We start from the raw sequence: 23,440 nt of genomic DNA on the forward strand, positions 1-23,440 counted from the left end.
TTATTCCATAACTTTACACCTTTAATTGAAATACAGAAGCTTTTTCTTGTTGTTCTAAAATTGAGGATCTTGAAGTTTGAGTGACCCCTTAAATTATACCCCCCTTCTCTTTCAGAAAACGTGCTCTGTATGTGCTCAGGTAACAACTTTTTAGATACCTTGAACATAAATTGAGCCATTTTAAATTCTACAAGCTCGTCAAATTTGAGAATTCTGGATATTATGAAGAGCGGGTTTGTATGCTCATAATAACCGACATTGTGGATGATTCTAATGGCTCGTTTCTGTAGGACGGTTACCGGATGTAAAGAGCTCTTGTAATTAACTCCCCACACTTCACAGCAATATGATAGATATGGTAAAATCAGAGAGTTATATAAAATATGAAGTGATTTAGCATTCAATACATGTCTAGCTCTAGCCAATATGGATATACTTCTACTGAGTTTACTCTGTAAATGTTGAATATGAGGTTTCCAACTGATTTTGTCATCTATTATTAAACCGAGGAACTTATTAGCAAAAACCCTTTCTAGAGTTACATCCTCTATTTGAACTTGGATTTCAGTATTTTTATAACAGTTCCCAAAGACCATGAATTTCGTCTTGTCCAAATTTAGGGATAATTTGTTATGGTCAAACCATATCTTTAACTTACTAATCTCTGAAGTGACTGTTGAGAGAAGATGCTCTAAATTGTCTCCTGAGGCTAGAATATTTGTGTCATCAGCGAATAAGATAAATTTTAATACATTGGACACTTTACTGATATCATTTATATAAAGATTAAATAAAACTGGTCCCAATACTGATCCTTGTGGTACTCCACAGACAGTCTCCTGCCAATCAGATTCCACATCTCCCAATTTCACAAATTGTTTCCGGCTCTTTAAATAACTCCTCATCCAGTCAGAAACTACTCCCCTAATTCCATAGCGTTCTAATTTTTTAAGTAGGATTTCATGATTTATTGTATCAAAAGCTTTCTTTAAATCTATAAATATCCCTACTGCCAGTTTCTTACTATCTGTTGCGTTGGTTATTCCTTCTATTAAGTCAGTTACGGCCAGCGATGTTGACCGGTTTGCTCTGAATCCATATTGACTGCTGATAAGTAGCGAATGTTTTTCTATGAATTGTTCCAGTCTTTTGCGTTAGTCTTGAGCCTGATGGGCCTTTTGCAAGTCTGTGAAAACTTGAGATCCTCTCAGAAACACTTAGAAGTGTCTGTTTTAACAGTTCAGACACCAAAAATACTTTAATATGCATTAATGCTCACAGTTCAAACTGTCTTAGCGTTCTGTCAAAGGCTAATATCTGCAGCCTTCTTTCTCCTCTTACAGCCAATCAGCACCAAGGAAAAAAACAGTACTTCTCGATTGGCTGTTTTGGAAATGCCAGCCGATAGTGTATCAAATAGTTTACTAGATATCTCAACTCCTAATATTTTTTAATATATATTAGATATACTTTCAAAAAAATGGCAAATAGGCAGATTTTCACAAATTGCATGTAGTTAAAAATCTGCTAATAGGTGAACCCAGGAAGACTGAACATCACTGTAATGGATTTTAAGACTATAGTGTCTTCAAATGAATGAAGAAAATGTGTAGTTTTATTTGTTAAGAGTTATTGAACAAATAATTACAAGAATCTGAATGAGAACCAAAGACCAGAACCAGTTTTTGTGATTTTCAGCTGCTCCTGCATCAGCTGTTATGTCAACCTTCACAGAGAAATTTACCACCTTCATCAAGGATAAAGACTGACTATTGTCCTTATCAGGACCTGAGCTGATCAGAGTCTGGACGTTTTCTCTCAAACTAGTGCTTGTGTTTTTGATCGGAGCCAAACACCAGCTGGAACCCACTTTGTAGAGGTTCTGAACACCATATTGAGCCCAGTAGCCATCACTCAGTAGCAAGCGTTTTGAAGGCAAAGGCCAAGCATGTTTGGCCTTTGGCTGCACACCAGCAGCAGCTGCTGTTAATCAGGAAACAATAAGAGAGAATGTGTGCTTCAGGGACCGCTCTCAGCTCACGGCCCTCTGAGGACAACACTTTTAGGATGTTGTATCTTTTTATTTTGCATGTTTAATATTTTTCACCTTTTAAACTATTATGCATGCAGAAGTCATTAATTCACAAGCAAACCATACCTGCGAACCAAATCCAATCAATTACATGCCATTATTTTTGCACAATTCTAAAAAATGAATGCGTTGTCTGTAAATTGGGGTCATTGTAACAAATAAATGAAAATTGAAGCAGTTAACAGCGTACTGCATGTGCTTTTAAGAGGCCTTTGTCTTCAAGTCTGACTATCAACAGTGACAGTTTTCCATTAGTTTGTACCATTTTTCCCCTCACAGTCAGAGACCTGGAGGTTAAACAAAATGTCTATCAGCCAGCATTTGTCTCCTCCCTCTGCCTCTCTGTTGGGATTATTGACACGGACTGGAAGTCTGAAATAATACCAGTCATACTTTGACTTTCTGGTTAGTTTGTGTTTCGGTGACAGTTCTCCCGTTTCAAAAAAAAAAAAAAAAAAAAAAAAAAATTTTCCAGGCCGGAATCTCATTATGATCATTTCTGCCTGAAAAATCAGACTTTATGAGACTTCTGACATTTTTGATTGCACATCGTTCATGTAAATTATTGGAGGAATTTTATGTGGAGATATTGTGTGTCTGGCTTTGCTGATTTTGGTTTCACTAAAGTGAAATTTATGCTCCCAATTATTACACACAGGGTAAGATTAAATACATAACCCTGATCTCTGGGATATGTCTGTTAAGTGATTTGTTTTTACTGTGTTTTTTTAAAAATTTTATTTAATGCACATTTACTGAGGCCTAATTTGTAAGTTTGTGTTGTTTTTGTGTGACTGTTCATCTCCACACCATGGTGGATGTCTGCCTGTTTGTGATAAATGCCACTTTTGGACAATTTAATCTCGCTCCGTCTTCATTCTGTCACTCAGGAGAATAAATGGGTGCTGTGTCGTCATTTCAGCACCACACCTGTGCTTTACTACGTCTTCCAAGCATGAGGCATGTGCCACTGGAAAATGGCAGCCGTGGTGTAGAAACCCTCAGTGTGGCTCCATTATGGTGTCTTCAGTTTTTAAACACACTTCTCTCTGGATGATATTTCCAGAGATTCAAGGCCTGCCTCCTCTGCCCTCACAGCACCCGTCTTCTTTGACACGCCTCTTCCTGCTTCACCGTGCTCTGCTTCAGCGGCAGAGGGCTTTTTGTGGTTCATTTTCCATTCTGAAGGTTAATGCAGCAAAGTGTATGAAATAGAGCAACAGCTGCAGGTCAGTGGAGCTCTTTGAAGAACAACATCAAACACAAAGAAGCATCTTCCAGCCATTAGCATTACAGCTCAAAAAGACGTTCAGACTGAAGAGGTGTGTATAACTGCTAATCCTTTGGCCACCCCTCAGTCCCATCCACATGCTGCTCCATGCTTTGGTTGAATATCTAGCAGAAGATTCTCTCATCCATATTTAGTTGTTGGGTTTGAGTTCTCATTGATCTTGTCTGTTTATTTTCTCACTGTGCCATGTTGGGGTTTTTCTTGCTGCTGTTTTGACCCTTTCCCTTATCTCACTTCAGCATACTTCTGTCTCACTATCTCCATCCCTCCTGATCATCCAACCCTGAACATTTTCTACAAACTTCACAGCTTTGCTGGTTATGTTTCTCTTAATTTAAAATAGGATTTTCTTGTGGTCCATATATTTTGATTTGGTGTATTTCAATTTGACTTTGAGAATTATAAATATCAGCATTGAAGAAGTTTGTTTTGGCCATTTTCCTGTAAAAAGAAGAGGCAACGTCACACTGTGTGTGAGACAGCAGTCACTTTCAAACAGACTTGTGCTGTTGTTAAATAAAGACAATGTAACCATCCAGCTGTGTTCCAATTTCCTCTCAAGTCAGAACATGAAGCTTTGACAGGTTACAGTGTTCCAGTTAAGAAGTTAAGATTTCAACATGGCGACCCTCGCAGACATCATCAATACCTCTAACAAGCATTACACCACAAACACCACTTTCAATTAGTTTAAAGTAGCAGACACTACATGTAGCTTTGATTTTAGCTGCATTCTTACATGTCTTGTACCAATTAACATGTTTTCACCACTTATTACTATCAGTGATGCATGGAGCGGCCATATTGAAACGCAAAGTCAGCCTTACAAGTCATCGCTGGGGGTATGACTTGTGAGGCCACTTCCCCACTTTCCCAGAGGTAAACCCAAGTTTGAAGGATGTTCCAGTTGATTTGTCCCCCCTTTTTTCAAAATTTCCCAATTCTGACTACAACTGGAACACAGCATCTGTTCTTTGCACCTTCTCTGGTTTAGTGTGGATTCCCTAGAGAATATAGACATTGAGATTTCAGAAAGACGGCCATCGTTTCCAGATGCAGCGTTACTGACGGACATTAAAACCAAACAGCTAGCCGTAAAAAGCTTAGTGTTCCTGTTTTCTGCTCAGACTCTCTGTGTGAACGTAGCAGCCTGGATGAACAGCAGATGTCTGAGTGGAATTTATGGCTTCACCTCTTCTGCATTTCCTAACTTTTTTAAACACTTCAGTGTTACTAAAAACTGTTGACCAGGAAAATTAGATTTTTTGAATTTCTAATTGGCAAATCAGCAGTCAATCAATCAATCAGTCAAATTTTATTTGTATAGCACATTTCAGCATCAAGGCATTTCAAAGTGCTTTACATCAAATCAAACACAGAAACACAATGTAAAAACACAACATAGAATCAACAATCAAAACAGAACATCAAGTCAGATTCCATCATTAAATTTGTAATTGATTACGTTTTGAATAAAACTCTAAACAAGTGGGTTTTTAGTTGAGATTTAAAGGAAGTCAGTGTTTCAGCTGTTTTACAGTTTTCTGGAAGTTTGTTCCAGATTTTTGGTGCATAGATGCTGAATGCTGCTTCTCCTCGTTTGGTTCTGGTTCTGGGGATGCAGAGCAGAACCAGAACCAGAACCTGAGAGTTCTGGAAGGTTGATACAACAGCAGCAAATCTTTAATGTATTGTGGTGCTAAACCATTCAGTGATTTATAAACTAACAGTATTTTAAAGTCTATTCTTTGAGCGACAGGGAGCCAGTGGAGAGACTTTAAAACTGGTGATTTTGATGATTTGTTTGATCTGTCCTTCTTGAGGTCTGAATAATTAAACAAAGAACAACTTTAGTGAATTTAAGAAACAAAATTAGATTCAAATTGATTTATTTATACCAAAACCAGTTTTGATATGTCTTTTAAAGGTATTGGTGAGTCTTGTTTTTGTCTAACTTGGTCACAGTTTTCACACCAACGTTTTCTGTCTCTTTTACTTGTGATTTTCCACAGTTTCTTTTCCTGCTGGTGAAAAATGGTGGAGTTTCTTGATTAGAACACAAACTGCTGAGTCCCCCCACATCGCATCATTGCTTTTGATTAGCTTCTTCAACCCCCTGCTCCCTCCTTTATCACTATCAACACAACAGGGAGCACAGCACACACACACACACACACACACACACACACACACATGTTTGCGTGGCTATCTTTGTGGGGACCTTCCACTGACTTCTATTCAATTCTACAGCCTAAACCTTACCCTAATCCTAACCCTAGCCCTATCATCCCTAACCCTACCCAAAACTCAATTCACACCTTAGTCCTAAATCTGACCCCTGACCCAAAACCAGCAGTTCCCCTTGAGGGGTTCAGCTTCCGTCTCCACAAGGAGCAGTGGGTTCATATAATGTAGAATGTGTCAGGAAAATGGTCTCCACAAGGTATTACAAACAAATGCATACACACACACACACACACGCACACGCACACACACAGATTTTGGCTGCTGCTGGTGCTGCTGTGGCAAGGCATCACGTAAAGTCAGCACAAGGCTGACAGCTCCCTGTCCCTAATGAAGCATTAATAAACTGCTGCACCACACAGTGGATCAGAGGGCAGTAAAGCTCCCCACCTGCCTGCCTGTCTGCCAGAGGGAGAGATTTTCAGAGAGAGGATAACTGTAAATCCCATCCCTCCAAACCTCTCTTCCCAACTTTTCAGTATCAAGCAGAAGGCTTTCTCTCATTTGCATGCCTCTGATGTCAAATGTACTCAAATATTAGAGTTTTGGATATTCCAGGTAAATTACAATATTGCACTAATCAGTGTTTCAGAAAGCTGCATGGCCAACTTGTCTTCTTATAGAGCCTCCATTTTGATGACAACAGTCCAAATTAACTTCCAGTGGCTCTCAATTTTTTTCTGTTTATTAAAGACTGCTCATTCTCTGTTCTAAAACAATGAGCAAATGATTTAATAAATCACAGTATTATTTAACATTTTTTAACTGTACTCATTGGTTACTTGTCAGCTTGTTCCTTTTCTAAAAGAAATACAACTTTTTTTTTTTTTTTTTTGCAACATTTTACCTGATCAGAACAGATGAAAAGTTTATAACTTTTTGCATCCACAGTAAACCAAAGAGCTTAGTGGGCTTTGTCGTACTTCTTTTTTTTTTTTTTTCTGCCGGCTACAGGAACTTGTTCTATTTTGCTCTGGTTTTCTTTTCAGTTTCTTTTCCATTTCTCAAACACCAGCCAATTGTGTAGGTAACATTTCCCATCAAATATTCTAGATGTATAAAAAATCCACAAAAAGGGGGCGTGCTGTGGTGGCGTTGTGGACAGCGCGACCCACATTTGGAGTCCTTGAGTCCTCAACGCGGTCGTCGTGGGTTCGGTTCCCGGACCCGACTGACACTCGCCGCATGTCTTCCTCCCTTCCTGTCAGCCTACTGTCATATAAGGGACACTAGAGCCCACAAAAGACCCCCTGGAGGGGGAAATAAATCCACAAAAAGGCAGATTTTTTGGCAAATAACTTGGATAAAAGATTCTCAGAAATCCAGAACCTTGAATATGTGGGGATCATTGGAATTACACTGGTAAACATGGGAGCTGCAGCAGTAATTACCTGAAATTCATGTCATGTTTCCTTTTTCGGGTAAACTACAATAATATTCTATGTAAATATCAATATTTTTTGTAGCTCTGAAGGAGCAGCATTGACAGTGTTTACCCTCTAAAATACCAGCTGCTTTCATCCAGGCCCTCTAATTTATTTTTTTTATTATTAATGATAAATACAATTCAAAAGTTGTGAAACATGCAAATTTAGCATGAGCTCTTTATCTCCTTACAGCCACTTGGCATTGATTTCCTTTGTAATCTTGAAGTATTCTCTTAAGTCTGGAGGCGCACCATGAATAGTAAACAGACCTTATTGGTTTCTTAATGGTTCTTCTGCTGCCTCTACAGCAACACTACATCACTGACTGATTTCTGTCCCAATTTGAACACCAATTTAATTAACATTAGGACGGTGTCTGTGTTCACATTTGCGATGGTGATACAGTACCTCATGCACATCCATAATTAGGCACCAGGTACTTCAGGCCCAGCATGTTCCTCACAACGGTGGACAATATAAGAAACTGCTGACTGAAGATATTCTCTGGAAGTCTGCCCCTTTAAATCTGAGCCACTTGTGATTAATAGTGGAGCATGTGCTCAGGGAAAAGACAGATGAATACACAATAAAGACAGAAATCTCAAAGTGCTTTTAGAAGTAGCTGAATCGTTGAAAATGAAAAGAACTCAGTTTATTCTTTCAATTTTTCTGTAGCTGTCTCAGGACACTCTAAATAATCTGACCAGAATCACACATAATAGACCAAATTTCTTAGCTTTCGAAGACACTTATTGTTACGCCCCCAAGGTCTAGGGGTCCAGGGGCGGTAACATAAAAATGTCCAGAGAAAAAGAATTAAATAAAAGAGGTGATTTATTACAAAAAAGGGTTTCACAGAACCAAAACAAAGTACAACATAACCCAATTGAAACAAAAGAAAATGACTAACAAATGTAAGACTGAGCAGTGCAAATTAAATTACAAAAGTTCAAACAAATCAGTCCAAAGGTAACTCAAACAATCCAAATCAAAAGACACAAAGGGAACACCAAACCTCCCTAGCACAAGCTAGTAGCAGCACACACAATCAAACTGCTTTAGCAGTAGCAAACAAAGTTCCAAGTGCTCTACAAAGCAGCATCAAACAAAAAGTAGGGGAACAGCTTTACAGAACCTCTTCCTACTAGCTGTCCCCACGAAGGACTGTTCCAAGAGCCTTTTAAAGGTACAGGTGAGGCTCATCAGCATCTGATTGGCTGGCCACGATCTGCTGATCCAAGGGTGTGTCTCCTGCAGCTTCCAGGCAACCAATCAGAATAAGTGTTGTCACAGCTGATCCTGCTTAACAAAAGAAAAAGGAGCATGTACAGCCTCAAGAGGCCAGGGGCCGTAACACTCCCCCCCTTAAATTACAAAACCCAGTTTTGTAAACTACTAAATGTCACATACATATATATACACAAAAACCATACTCACAACCTGGAAAGGCCATCTGCAAGAACGTTTTCTGTTCCTTTTTTATGTTGAATGTTTAGATTGTATTCCTGTAGAAGTAATGCCCACCGCATAAGTCGCTGATTGTGGTTGTACATGCGAGAAAGGAAAACTAAGGGGTTATGATCAGTGAACACATCAATAGGTAAACTACTGGAACCAAGGTATACGTGGAAGTGCTGAAGAGCCAATAATAGAGCCAAGGTTTCTTTTTCAATGGTGGAATAGTTCAGTTGATGTTTGTTGAACTTGCGAGAGAAATAACAAACAGGATGGTCTAAACCCTGTAAATCTTCCTGTATTAGCACAGCTCCAGCTCCAACAGCGCTGGCATCCACCTCTAGTTTAAATGGTCTGGTCAGATCCGGTGCAGCTAATACTGGGGTGTGACAAAGAAGAAACTTAGCACTTGCAAAAGCATTCTGGCACTCATCTGACCAAACAAAGTCAGTTTTTGGGCTAAGTAGATTTGTTAACGGTTGCACTACTGAGGAGAAATTTCTGCAAAAATTCCGGTAATAGCCAACCATACCCAGAAATCTACGCAGCTCACGGCGGGTGTTGGGTGTAGGGTAATCATTAATTGCCACCACTTTAGCGTTGAGGGGACGGACTTGGCCCTGCCCCACCTCTTTGCCTAAATATGTTACCGTAGCTTTGCCGAATTCACACTTTGCCAGGTTAAGGGTCAAGGAAGCTTGAGCCAAATTGTGAAATACTTGGTATAGTATTTGCAAGTGTTCCTGCCAGGTTTCAGTATATACCACCAGGTCATCTAAATAAGCACTACAATTGGAGACGCCACACAGTACTGTATTTATCAGCCTCTGAAAAGTAGCTGGAGCGTTACACATACCAAATGCCATGACAGTGTACTGCAAAAAGTTATCCGGGGTCACAAAAGCTGAAATGTTGGAAGCCCTTTCAGTCAAAGGGACTTGCCAATATCCTTTGAGAAGGTCCAACTTTGTGACATACTTTGCAGCTCCAATATTGTCCACACAGTCTTCAATTCTGGGGAGCGGATAGGCGTCAGGTACAGTGACAGAATTTACCTTACGAAAGTCAGTGATAAAACGTGGTGAACCATCTGACTTGGTTTCTAATAAACAAGGTGAGCTCCAGGGGCTTTGACTAGGTTTGGCTAGACCATGTTCCAGCAGATATTCAGTTTCCTGTTTCATTAAAGAGCGTTTTGTGGGATTAGCACGATAAGGATGCTGTTTGATGGGTTTTGCATTTTGAACATCTATGTCATGTTTTAGAACTGTTGTAGGTTTTGGTACATCATTGAACAAACATGTGTATTCATTAAGGAGGACCATTATGTCCTTTTGATGTTCAGGAGGTAAATGTTCAAGCTGGCTTGGTAGAGATTTTAGCATCTCTGAGTTTGTAAGGCGAGGACTAGAACAGATGGGATAATTCATTCTTAGGCCATCAGCATTACTTAGCTCATCTACTTCTAGTTGACTTATGACTGCAACCGGAGAACACCCTCCACTAGGTTCTGAAACAGGACGAGAGTGGTACAACTTTAGCATGTTCACATGGCAAACACGAGTTTTACGCCGCCGGTTCGGGGTACCAATGACATAATCATTCTCCCCAATTTTCTCTAGGATTTTATAAGGGCCATCAAATTTGGCAGACAAAGCTGAGCCAGGAATAGGTAGAAGCGCAATAACCTGATCTCCTACCTGAAAAACTCTTTTGACAGAGGCTTTATCATAGTGCTGCTTCATTTTCCTTTGAGAGTCAGATAAATGCTTTTTAGCTAGATCATTAGCTTGACACAGACGCTCCCGAAAGGCTTGCACATACTTAGTGAGACTTTTCTTAGAACCGTTTGCCGGAACCAAGAAGGTTTCTTTTAAAGCTCTTAAAGGGCCACGGGGTGTGTGACCAAATACTAGTTCCGCTGGACTGAAACCCAGGGATTCCTGAACAGCTTCTCTAGCAGCAAACAATACAAATGGGACCCCCTCATCCCAACTTTTATCAGTTTCCAGACAATATTTGCGCAGCATTGACTTTAAGGTCTGATGCCATCGTTCTAAAGCACCTTGGGACTCTGGGTGGTAAGCAGAGGAAACAACATGCTTAATGTTTAATGTCTTAGCTACCTGGTTGAACAATTTTGATTGAAAATTTGTTCCTTGATCTGTTTGAAGAGTTCTAGGTAAACCGAACATAGAAAAGAACTTTGTCAGAGCTTTAACCACAGATTTGGCTGTAATCTTGTTCAAAGGGATTGCTTCAGGGAATCGCGTTGCAGCACACATAATTGTGAGCAAATATTGATTTCCACTCTTTGTTCTGGGTAAAGGTCCAACACAGTCTACTATGACATGGTCAAATGGTTGATCTATCACCGAATAGGACACAATGGAGCAGGTGGTATCACCTGATTTGGTTTACCAGCAATTTGACACACATGGCAACTACGACAGAACTTTGAAACATCACGCTTTCATTCCAGGCCAGAAGAAGTGCTTTAACAGAAGTTGGTATGTTTTGGTAACACCTAAGTGACCCGACCACTGGCTTTCATGAGCCAGAGATAGCACTTTCTGTCGGTATGTGTTTGGTATAACAATCTGTTTAACAGTACCCCAGTCTGAGCTTCCCGCACCTGATGAAGACCATTGACGCATTAAAACACCTTGTTCCACAATGTAAGCTTGTTTCTCTTTATTGGCTTGATCAGCACTTACCACATTCTTGAAACATCTTTGTAATGTTTCATCAGCTTGTTGAGCAGATGACAAGTGTTGTCTGGTCATAGGGATGGATGCTTTCTCCCAAAGTGAACCAGGCTCCTCCAGCTCCACCAAATCTGGAAGTAACATCATGCTGTTACCGTTATTCTCAGCATCCCCCTCACTGGAAAATGGAGACATCAACACAGAATCAGAGATTGAAATATCAGCGCCTTTGCGTGCTTGTGCACGGGTGACCACACAGGCTGGGTACAGCCCAGGATCTGAAAAGTCTGGGGTTGGCTGATTTAATGGATTTTCTAAAACCTCCAGACTGGGAAGTACTAAACCTCCTGCTATGTCATTGCCCATTAGCATAGCCACACCGTCTATGGGTAAATCTGGGCAGATGGCAACGGAGAAAAACCCTGTGACAAGTTTTGATTTTATATAAACCCGGTGGACTGGTCTTGGAGCGTAGCCCATCTCTATTCCCTCAGAACAGAGTTGTAACCACAGGCACTCTCAGGTGAGAAAGGTAAGACATTAGCGAGAATAATTGACTGAGAACCTCCAGTGTCTCTCAGGATGTGTACTGGCTTTAAATCAGAGGGCTCAGCCGTCAGTGAGATCAAGCCATCAAAAATGAATGGTTCAAAACAGGGATCAGGTAATTTGTCACCACAATCAGTGCTCTTAGTACGGGGTTCTTTTCTTACAAAACCAACACCTTTTGTGTGTTGGGAATTTGGCTGTTTTTACGTTTTAAAGCTAAACAATCAGCGATGACATGTCCAGGTTTGTGACAGTAAAAGCATTCACGGCTTTCTTTTGGAATGGTTGTTTTAACAATGTGGGACTGCAGTACAGAGTTAACATGTGACTTCTCATTAGCAACAAAGGAGGACTTGTGGGTAAGCACATACTCATCGGCAAGAACAGCAGCAGATGCTAAAGTGGTCACTTTCTGTTCATTCAAATACAACACCACCCGATCAGGTATGCACTTCTTAAAGTCTTCCAACAATATTAGCTCCGTAAAAGCGTCATAATTGTTCACCTTAGATGCAGCACACCACTTATCAAAGAGAATGCCTTTTTCTCTGGCAAACTCAACATGAGTTTGTCCAGCAGTTTTCTTCTGCTGGCGAAACTTCTGTCTATAAGCTTCTGGGACCAACTCATAGGCTTGCAAGACAGCCGCTTTAACGAGATCATAGTCTAAACTATCTTTTAAAGGGAGCGCTGCCAACACCTCTTGAGCTTTACCGGAAAACTTACATTGTAGCAACAGAGGCCAGGTTTCCCTAGGCCATTGCAAAGCACCAGAAATGCGTTCAAATGCTGCAAAGTATGAGTCCACTTCAGATTCTCTGAAAGCAGGTACTAGGGAAATACATTTACTAATGTCAAACGGCATAGCAGACATGGTGGTGGAACCAGGTGTGATAGAGGCAGAAGGTGCTTGAATCTGGGCCTCCAGCTCAAGTTTACGCAGCTTTATAGCTTTATCAGCCTCTATTTCCAGCCTCCTGATCTCAAGCTCCAATTGAGCTTTTCTGTCCTGGGCTTTTTCCTCAGCCTCCATCTGGAGACGTGCCATCCTCACCTTCAAACGAGCTCCATCTCGTCCTTCTGAACTCCCAGAAGACAGTGGGTCATAGCGAGGGAGTGTGCGAGGTGTCCTCCCCCGGTCACTCACCGCTTCCTCCACCTTAGGTCTATCTCTGAGGTCCTCCACAAACAAGGCTTTTTGGCATGGCACTAAAGTAGCCTCAGGCAGATCAGGCTCTTTGATCACCCCAATCTCCACCAACTTCTCCACTATTAAAGCCTTTAGGTCACCTTTAAGGACCTGTTTTGGGACCTGCAGCTTAAAATGCTCCACAATTTGCAGCAATTCACACTTGTGGTAGCTATCAATAAGCTCAAGGGAGGGGTTGGCTAAAAAGTGCTCCAAACTAAATGAAACTGACATGGTTGCTGGATACAGACAACCCAAAATGTCTCCTCTTTTTTTTCTTTTTTTTTTTTCTGGACAAAGAAATCCTCTTAACGAGGATCCCGGACGAGCCCCCACTTATGTTACGCCCCCAAGGTCTAGGGGTCCAGGGGCGGTAACATAAAAATGTCCAGAGAAAAAGAATTAAATAAAAGAGGTGATTTATTACAAAAAAGGGTTTCACAGAACCAAAACAAAGTACAACATAACCCAATTGAAACAAAAGAAAATGACTAACAAATGTAAGACTGAGCAGTGCAAATTAAATTACAAAAGTTCAAACAAATCAGTCCAAAGGTAACTCAAACAATCCAAATCAAAAGACACAAAGGGAACACCAAACCTCCCTAGCACAAGCTAGTAGCAGCACACACAATCAAACTGCTTTAGCAGTAGCAAACAAAGTTCCAAGTGCTCTACAAAGCAGCATCAAACAAAAAGTAGGGGAACAGCTTTACAGAACCTCTTCCTACTAGCTGTCCCCACGAAGGACTGTTCCAAGAGCCTTTTAAAGGTACAGGTGAGGCTCATCAGCATCTGATTGGCTGGCCACGATCTGCTGATCCAAGGGTGTGTCTCCTGCAGCTTCCAGGCAACCAATCAGAATAAGTGTTGTCACAGCTGATCCTGCTTAACAAAAGAAAAAGGAGCATGTACAGCCTCAAGAGGCCAGGGGCCGTAACACTTATTTAATTCAATGTGCCAAGAGTAGCTGCTGTGAATTTGTTGGAAAGAAAAGAAGTGGGTTGAGGAATTAGACGATGGGGGCGAGATGACACTGGAGCCTGCTCTTCAGGGGTACGGCGCCTCTCACAAGGTTTGAATGTCATCACAGTTGGTTTATCTCACTAAATTATACAAACGCTATTTTTCCTCTCATTTTGATAATTATGGCTTAAGACTACAATTCAGTTTCTCAGCAAATATGAATAGAACATAAAAACAGATTTATGTCAGCCTTCTTGACAGTATGTCTATCTCCTGCATCAAAGTGTTCAGTATACAGTCACAACACTTGGTTCGGCCTCCCTGTACATGCAGAGCTGCATCAGTAACATGGAGGCCATCTGATTCTGTTCAGATGTTAGTGAAGCTCAGGTTGCTCCGATAGGTTTGGGTGTCTGTGTCTCGTGTTAACAGGAGATTCTTTGTGGAGTTTGGGTCAGCTGATCTGGTCATTAAAGATTCATGAACTCAGCATCTCCACAAAGTTCATCAGTGGAAGGAAGTTGCGCTGATGAACGCCGGTGCTTACTTTTGATTTAATAAAACACAGTAGACCAAAATGGCTCTGAGAATGAGATCCAATGTTGAAACTTCACATTGGATTTAAAGCTCCTCTGCTTGTGTCTTTTCCACTCTCCCTGCAGACTCTTTAATTCCAAAAGAAAATTGATCTTTTGACCTTTTAGCAACCATCCATTCCTTTTCCTGTTCAGTTCAGGTAAGATGCGTTTTGACATCTTTGCAGCACTGCAGCTCCTGAAACACTGAGCTGAGTCCCAGTAAATACCCCTTGCGTTTCTCCCAGACTCTTAATGAGATTCACACACTGCTGTGAAAGCACACACTAATGTGTTTTTGCAATGTATACATCCAAAAATCAGTGTTTGGCCATTAGAAACTTGGAAAGGTATGAATAGTTTCTGTGAAAACAAAAAAAACCTGCAACAGTGCTTTCGGTAGGGTGAAGTGTTTTTTATCCTGAGAAATGTACAAATTACTGTTTCACCAGTTAATTTATTTGCTCTATCTACACATCAAATCAATAGTTTGATTTATATATTTTTTTATTTGTTTCTGTCATAGTGTTAGATAAATGGCTACTCTTTACAGTATGTTGCATGTTTTTTGATTTTTAAATCTACTCAACTATTCATGAAAACAACATTTTGTTAAAAACACCTGTGTGGCTGCCCTCTCCTCAGGGCAACTGGTCAAGTTGTCATGGTTCTGTTGGTCATAACATTGCTTTGACTTATTTTTCACTTTTTGAATAGAATCTCTTGAATACATTTACATTTTAGTTAGTAGAATTTATTGAGATTTGCCTGTACATGTTTAAATGTACCATAGTACATCATAATTGAATGCCAACATGAACAAGTATATGAAAAGTCTGAGAATGCTGGGTGTTTGTTTGCAGCTTCCTCTCTTTGCCACAGACGTCTCAGCTTCCTGTTAAAGCAGAAATGTTGCTTCTACAGTGTCACTTTGAATCTGTATCTCTCTGTCTTTATTCTTATCTTTTTCCCCTCATTATCCCTGCCCATCTAAACTCGCCAAGCTTCACTCCAGCAATGGCGACTGATTTAATTGGCAGCGAGGCTCATTCTAATTTTACAAAGGCAGCTCTGCAGAGCTTTTTCTCCTCCTGCTTTCTCTTCTCCTTTTTGCCACCTTTCACATGATAATAGCAAAATACACTCAGAAGTTTGCTTCAGTGAGCATGCTTTTTCTTTCTTTTTTTTTTCATTTGTGCTTGTTACACCTATCACATTCGGCGAGGCAATTTGTCCGCTTGTCTGGGTCTGAGAAGGGCGGCTTATCTGCACTAACGCCCCATCGAGGCTACGCTTCATATCCAAATTGGCCTCCGTTAGCATTCAAATAAAGAGAGCCCCCGCCTCCCTTCCCAGGTTTGCTCTGTTCGTGTGCCTCATTCTTTTGCTCCCACCATCCTCTGCTTGTGAAGCTGCTGCTTCACTCAGAGGCAGAGGAAGCAGGGAGTGTAGGAATGTCCAGACTGTTATTCAGGGAGATCAAAAAGTATAAAGATGTCTCTTACCACCACAAAATAAACACGGGGTTCCTTTTCTGCTTCCTGTTCGCTCAAACCTAAACAACCCACAACCCACCAGAACTGCAGAATTATGAAGTGGAAGGAAAAATATGTTCTATTTTTTCATCTTAACCTAAAATTGGAAAAGTGTGGTGTGTTTGTGGTGTAGTTACTATAAGGTAACTAGTGGTTTGAAGTTTTAAAGTTTGAAATCTTGCCTCAGAATTTGAGAGACAGAGAGACTGGAGGAAGATAAGATTCTTCAAAGTTTGGATCTTCCATCAGTCTGTTAGTGAGAGCCATCAGAACCAGAACCAGAACCAAGAAGAGGCTCAACAACCTGACAAAGAAGGCTGATTCTGGTTCTGATTCAGGTTCAAGTTCTGTTCTGGGGATGGTGGTGGAACCTCTGGAGATGATGATGCCAAGATGGACTTCACATAAAATGGAGAAAATGATGAACAACCCTGGCCATCCTCTTGACCTCTGACCTGATGATGTGGCCAGTCATTCTCCAATGTAGATTAGAACAATCCTGCAAAGACCAGACAGACAGAATTCCTTTACAGTACCATTAAAGGCCTCTTGCATCTTATTGCAAATGTCTGGTTTCATTTGTTTGCTTGGGTTCTTTGGTTAATGTTGAAATTGGCTTAATGTTGTGAAACACTGTATGAGAAACATACAAAACAAAACAAAAAGAAATCGGGAAGCAAGCAAACCCTTTTTCACATTACTGAATCATTTTTCATCCACATGACATTAAATGCATCAGGATGTTTTGGTCTGTCAGACAAAATCCCAGCCACACATTGAAGCTAACTGTGCCTGAGCCCAGATCATTCAGTGTGTACTGGATGTGCTCTGTGTGTGTCTGCTCCAACAAGGTTGTTACCTCAGCGCCGTATCCTGCAGGTCATCAGCATTTCATTGTTTGCATGATAAGGCACAAAGCATCACAATGGCCATCTAGTCAGTGCAGGAAAGCCACAATGCTGTCATCAGACGCTCACAATACCTGAAGATTTTCAGTAATTACTTTTGATTTCACTAAACCATTTTCCACAAGTCTCCTTTTGGTCTGGGCTGCAATTTAGCACTTTATTTTGAAGATACTTATAAAATTAGGTCTAGAAGCAGTTTCAAAGTTCCTCGGCGCAAAGGAGGAGGTGTTCATTAGTGACTCTGAGGCAACAGACCTCAAAAGAACTTGACAGCAGAACAAGAAAAAGAGGGGAAGAGAGAATGTGTCACAAAGATGAGGGAAGCAAGGTGAGGCGATCCTTTGATCAATAGTACTCCTTATAGCAATCCCGTCTCCATTCCCATCCTTAATATACATATCTCTGCATGCGCTCCTCTCTGTTATTAACAAGGCAGCACTGCTCCATCTTTTGAACCAGAATTGAATTAAAAAAAATACTTTTTCCCCTTGTCTTCGCTCACAAATAATGACAGGTGGAGGGAAAAAGAAGCACAAAGCAATATGCAAGCCAGCCTATACACCCTGGCTTTAAATGAAATCCATCGATACTGGATGTAACAAAAGAGGGTTGATAATATCAGACATGGGAAAATATTTAAGAAAAGGAGTCAGGCTTAGAAAATGAGGGCTTCCAGCGCTCTGCTTCACTCCCATGGGAGAGCAGGTTTGTGTGTGTGACAGTCATAAATATGGATTATGCTGAGAAATGACAGCGATTGTAATCTCATGGATGTCTTTTGTTAAACACACGAAGCCCCTGGAAGCCCCCTGTACCCTCCAATGCTGATGGTGAATGTAGGCAAAATGAAAAGTTTCACTTTCTCCATTCATTACAATGAGCCAGTCAGTGACAAGTGGCCCGTTGTTTAATTGGGGTGGAAACTGTCCTCAGAGAATGCATGTGGGGGGTTTACAAATCTCTGCTTCCTTTTCTCTTCTTTCTCTCGGACGAATTTGTGAAAAGGTAAATATTCAAAGGGTTGCTGTGCAGCTGGGCCGATTAAAGCTGTTCAAGCATAGCAATGCAGAATGTGGGGACCAAATGCAAAGCTTGTAATTCCTTTCACGCCGCTCGCCAAAACGAACAGGACTCGTCGGTATGAGTCGACAACTGCGGCGCCGCATCCTTACCCAAGGGGTGTCAAGTAGTTCTTCAAACAACTGCGGTGGGCTTCTAAAAGTGCGCCAGCAGCCGCATGGATAAGATGGCCTGTCATACATAGTGTATGGAGAGCATTCAGCTCTCCTCTGCTGCTGTTCGACAGATGTACTCTTCAATGTGGAAAAACAGAAACGGAAAGAGAAAAGGCTTTTGGCTAAATGAGCCTTTCATGTGTGTCTGCCTGCAGCTCTGAAGAACCCCTGCGCCGAGGTGACCTGCAGCTACGGCAGCACCTGCGTCCAGTCTTCGGATGGCCTGTCTGCTAAATGCATGTGCCCCCTCAGCTGCGATGGCAAGCCCGATCAGATGGTGTGCGGCAGCGATGGGAAGGACTACCGCAACGAGTGTGAGCTCCACCAGCAAGCCTGCAAGAACCAGAAGAATATCCGGGTCCAATTTCAAGGACCCTGCGGTGAGTCCAGTCTTCTGCTTCCTTTTCTCTTGGTATCATGTTTCCTTTTGGTTGGTCAAAGTTAAAGATAATAACTTGGTCAAACTTGGTCAAAGTTAAAGACAATACCAGCCAGTCAGTTTTGTAGTGGCTTTTGCATTTCACAACCTATTTTTGGGTATTCATTCATATTTACCTTTGTGGCCAAGGTAAATATGAAAGTACCAAAACAAACAATGCTTGTTTCGGTATCCGTACTGTATCTGTGGACCTGTCCTTTTCTGACATTCATCCATTTGTTTCATAGACTCTAAATCCATGACGTATGAGATTTCTGTTAATGTAATTCAGATTATAGTTGGATATTTGAGGAGATGAAACCATAAAAAAGGCATTTCTGCTTTATGATGTACTCAAAACAGAAACAAGTTTCTCCTACTTTTTCCTATTTTCTTTGTTTACTCCCACCGCCTCTGTTGTTGTTTTCCCTCCTCATTGTGCAGTTACGTCTGGCACACCTCAGCTAATTCTCATTTTTCTTTCAGATTGCTTTGCTTCATGCAGGCCTTCCTGTGGTGTGAATTGTTGTTTTCTCTAAGTAGGTCTTCAGAGCCGTCGTTATTGTCTGCTTCTTTCTCTCCTCCTTGTTATCATCTGGCAAGTGGTTGTTTATGCTCAACGCGTTCAACTTTTCCTTCTTTGGCAAAGCCAGATGGAGTGAAAGAACAACAGAAAGTAACTCCGTCTCACAGCAGCAGGAGCTGAAGCCTGGTGCTGGGTTGCTGAGAGATGGATGCGTAGATCCGCTGGCAGAAGGTTGGTCGTATAAATTGGGAGCGAGTCGCCCGTGTTTCCCTCAGAAGGGCCAAGGCTCAGGGGAGCAGATGGCCCTGATGCTTCTCTAAATTTTCCTGCAGCCATTTCATCTAAAACCTTGGGCCAAACCCGTTTGATTTATCCACGCTGCTAGCTTTTGCGGCAAACAAGCTATTCTTTTTGTAATTACCCTACTTGCTCAGCTAGAGAAAAGCGTGGGTTCTGGAAGCAGTCCTTCTCAGTTAATGGGAGGTAATGGTCTTTCTCTCAGATAATGGTCTGGCTGGCGGCTTAGGCACTGCGTCATGCAGAGACACTGCGTGAATTACGATAAAACCCTTGTTTACTCAGTTGCAAGTCTCTGCAAGCCTCTGCATTGTGCTGCTAGAAATCAATCCGAGTCCTGGCCGGTGGTCACCCTGCCTTTTTAACCAAACCAATCTGTCCCTCTCTTAAAATGCCCCGGCATTGTCATTCCTCGCGCCGCTGCCAAAGGTCTTTGGAAACCATTACCTCTTATTTTTCTGCTACTTATTCTCTTTCTTCCTTTTCTGATGATTGGCTGTTTCATCCTTGGTGTGTGTTGAATGACTCGCCCAAACTTGGCGGTGATTTAATGGGTTGCAGTTCCACATAAATCCTTTTGTCTTCCTGCATCCTGGAGGCATGGACAGCAGGATAAAGCCAGAGTTTCCACGAGGTAAAACCGTGGTCCCACACATCTCCAGGCCCATTTCATTATGATCCGTGTACTGATAGGGCAGAGTGAGGCCGGAGCAGGTTCCTCTGGAGGAAGGCAGCTCATCAAGGCAATGGTCTCTTCATCTATTTGCTTGTCTTTTCTTCACATCCAAGGTCCTGCCCTGTCCTGCTCTCCTCTCCAGGGTCAGTGATATTATCTCTGAAGCACCACTGCTTTGTTTCCAACTTCCAACCCAACAAACATAAAACACAGAGATGTTTCTAACAGGACATTAAGCATTATTTGATTGGATAAGGTAAGGGTGTGACAACAGATCCACCTTAAAAGATGAAATTTTACACACATTTTGACAAAAGCTTTACAACTATCTTTAGATTTGTCACAGTGGAATGAGGACAACGTTTTCAAGCAATTAATTAATAGTTTGAGTATGAAACTCAAACTATTAATAACATTGCATTATTTTTATCTCATCCTGACATGGTTCTAATGTTTAGAGAAATGTTATTGATGTTCTTATTTTGTTTTCACAAACAAATCCAAAGTGGGACAAATCTCAGTGTGTGTTTTAAAGTATCTCAGTTCAATGTAGTTTTACTGCACCAATCAATTAGTCAACTGATAAATTAGCACTAATTTCCTTCATTTTGGGTGATCAGTGATCAGCTGATACTTAACATGGAGCCAGTCTGATCTTATGTACCTGAGGTCTAAACATCAGACCTCTGTCCTCTTCTGCTCTGGATTGACTGTTAGCCCCGCCCACCAGGTTAATACCCCCCACCGGGATAACATTGGTCACCGAGTTAACACGCCCCACCGGGTTAACATTGGTCACCGAGTTAACACCCCCCACCGGGTTAACACCGCTCACCAAGTTAACACCGCTCACCAGGTTAACACCCCCCGCCGGGTTAACACCCCCCACCGGGTTAACACCGCTCACCAAGTTAACACCGCTCACCAGGTTAACACCCCCCCACCGGGTTAACACCGCCCACTGGTTTTACACCGCCCACCGGGTTAACATCCCCCACCGGGTTAACACCCCCCACCAGGTTAACATTGCTCACCGGGTCATGTCCAAACATTTGCAGTATCAATAGTCAACTCACCTCACTGCTGCCAACTCAGGGACTTTCTTTCTTATGTTAGCTGTCATGGATGATTATCAAAATGACAGAAAAAATAACCTGTATAATTTGCTGAAATAAGTAAACTCTGATGAGACTGACAGCTCTGTATCATTTAGGGTGAAAAAAAGGAAACGGAGATAGGAATGTTTCAGTAAGAGCTGACAGAATAAGGCAGATGTCTAACTGTTAGCATCAACCATTAGCACAAAGCTAAAGGATATTTCAGTGTTTTTAAAGGAATCTGGACTGCAGTTTAAAATGTAACTATTTAAACCAGCCTAACTGGACCCTACAGCTCCACCTACTGAAGTTTACTGGCTGATCTTCAAAAAACCTGACCTGCCAATTCTGATTTTGGCCAATTTATCTGAAATGTCGCTAAATATAGTTATCTTCTTATGGAGTGTGGTTGGCTAGCCTGGGGCTTTATTAGCCAAATCAACCAGCAAACAACTAGAGAACTACTTCTTGTCTTACTTCAAAATAAGACTCTTAAATATAGATACGATATAATAAGCTCAATGTAATATTTGGAGCCTTCACTAATGACTGGGACTAAAATAGTAAGCAGATATAGTGCTTTGTGAAACTGACTTTAAATTGAGTAAAACCTGCAGTCTTAATATGGTGAGATTTTGTTCTGCGAGATCTTATTTCATGTCTTGTTGTCATGAGATGCGGGTGTGAGGTGGTGAGGCAGACGCGATGGAACCAGGTTGCAGTGAATATGATGAGATTTAATGAAGAATAAAGTGTACAAAAAATCCAAAAACAGTCCAAAATCCCAGGCAGCACTGCTGAGCAAAACCCAGGGCTCAACACAGGTAGCAACAGGGTAAACGACTGGACTGACGACAGACTGAGACACATAGACAAGGACCTGACGAGGAACAAAGGACACAGGTGGGGTTAAATACACAGAGAGTAATCAAGGAAATGAGACACACCTGGGAAACAATCAAGGGGAGACAGGACAAGACGGAGACAGAGACACAAGAACTCAAAATAAACACACAGAGAAACTCAAATCACAACACTTGTTTCATGTTATTTGATCCGTATTAAGTTAATAATCCAGAAATATGTATGTTTTCATTTTCTCTGTATCATGGAAGCAGCAAAGTAGAGAAAAAAATATCAAACATTCACTGAAACAGTCCCAGTTTGTTACAATGTAAGTTATTCAGATCTACTGATTGGACAGAGTTAAAGGTAGTGTGACACTTGCTGACAGTCCTGCTAAAAATGGAGATGGAGTACTGCCCCTCCCCCACCTATTGCTGCCCACTGCTTGTGAGCTGGCTGTGGGAATCTGTTACAGTTTGTCATTAGAAAAATGCATTTGGTTTCTGATTATTGGCTGTGTGGATATTAAAGATTAAATTAAGGTAGTGCTGTTTTAAAACTACAGTTGACAAGGTTATATTTAAATTTAATTTAATTTGTTTGACTGGGGCAGTGCACATTAATCAACATTACCATAATTCATCACAGTGTAAATTTGCACAATAGCTACATTTCATCCTTTGTCCAAGTAAGAAAAAAAACTGAACATGTTGCTACACAATTCACAGGACAGAATGCAGGCAGCACACAGTTTTACTAGAACAAGTAAAACATCATCAACAAAAACAACCAACCGACAGAATCAGCATTAAAACAGGATGTAAGACCCTCTGCTGTAAGTTGTGGCAGACATTATGGTAACTGCTTTGCTTTCAGGTAGTTTAGATTCTTTTTAAAAACTGTGAAGGTCGAGCAGCGCAGTCCTGATTCTGACCAAAGACCAGCAACATGATTTAATATTCTCATCAGTTACCATTAAAACCACTAATAAATACGGTCATTTGGTTCTGAGTAGTTCTACTGGTCCATAACTAGCTGAGTCACTGTCAGTCTGCTGAGTCTGTCAGTGATGCCTTTGGGTTGGCAGCTGAAATGTTTTGTCAGCAGTGGCGTATTGTAATGACTGTTGACATGCTAACCTGTTCCTGAATGTCCCTGCCTCCTCAGACCCGTGTAAAGACAGCGAGAACAGCCTGAACACCATCTGCCGAGTCCAGGCCGTCACACGCCAGCCGCAGTTCTACATGCCACCAGAGTCATGCCGACCAGAATCCGAGCCTCTGTGCGCCAGCGACGGCCACACCTACCCCAGCGAATGCGCCATGAAGGCTACCGGCCTGCAGAAGAGCATCAGCCTCAGGAAGATCCACAGCGGAGCGTGTGGAAAATTGGGTAAGAGAACAGCC

General features: G+C 41.5%; 1 protein-coding gene across 1 annotated transcript in view; it reads left to right on the top strand.

Moving 5' to 3' along the window:
• agrn (agrin) overlaps window positions 1–23,440 on the top strand; it is a 421,905-nt gene that overhangs the window by 264,973 nt on the left and 133,492 nt on the right. The window contains exons 5-6 of the mRNA XM_044128298.1: window positions 18,330–18,554; window positions 23,202–23,426. Coding sequence (XP_043984233.1) covers window positions 18,330–18,554; window positions 23,202–23,426 — 450 coding nt within the window. The remainder of the gene's footprint in view (window positions 1–18,329; window positions 18,555–23,201; window positions 23,427–23,440) is intronic.

This window comes from Gambusia affinis, linkage group LG01 (genome assembly GCF_019740435.1).
Source record: "Gambusia affinis linkage group LG01, SWU_Gaff_1.0, whole genome shotgun sequence".
Classification (NCBI taxonomy): domain Eukaryota; kingdom Metazoa; phylum Chordata; class Actinopteri; order Cyprinodontiformes; family Poeciliidae; genus Gambusia; species Gambusia affinis.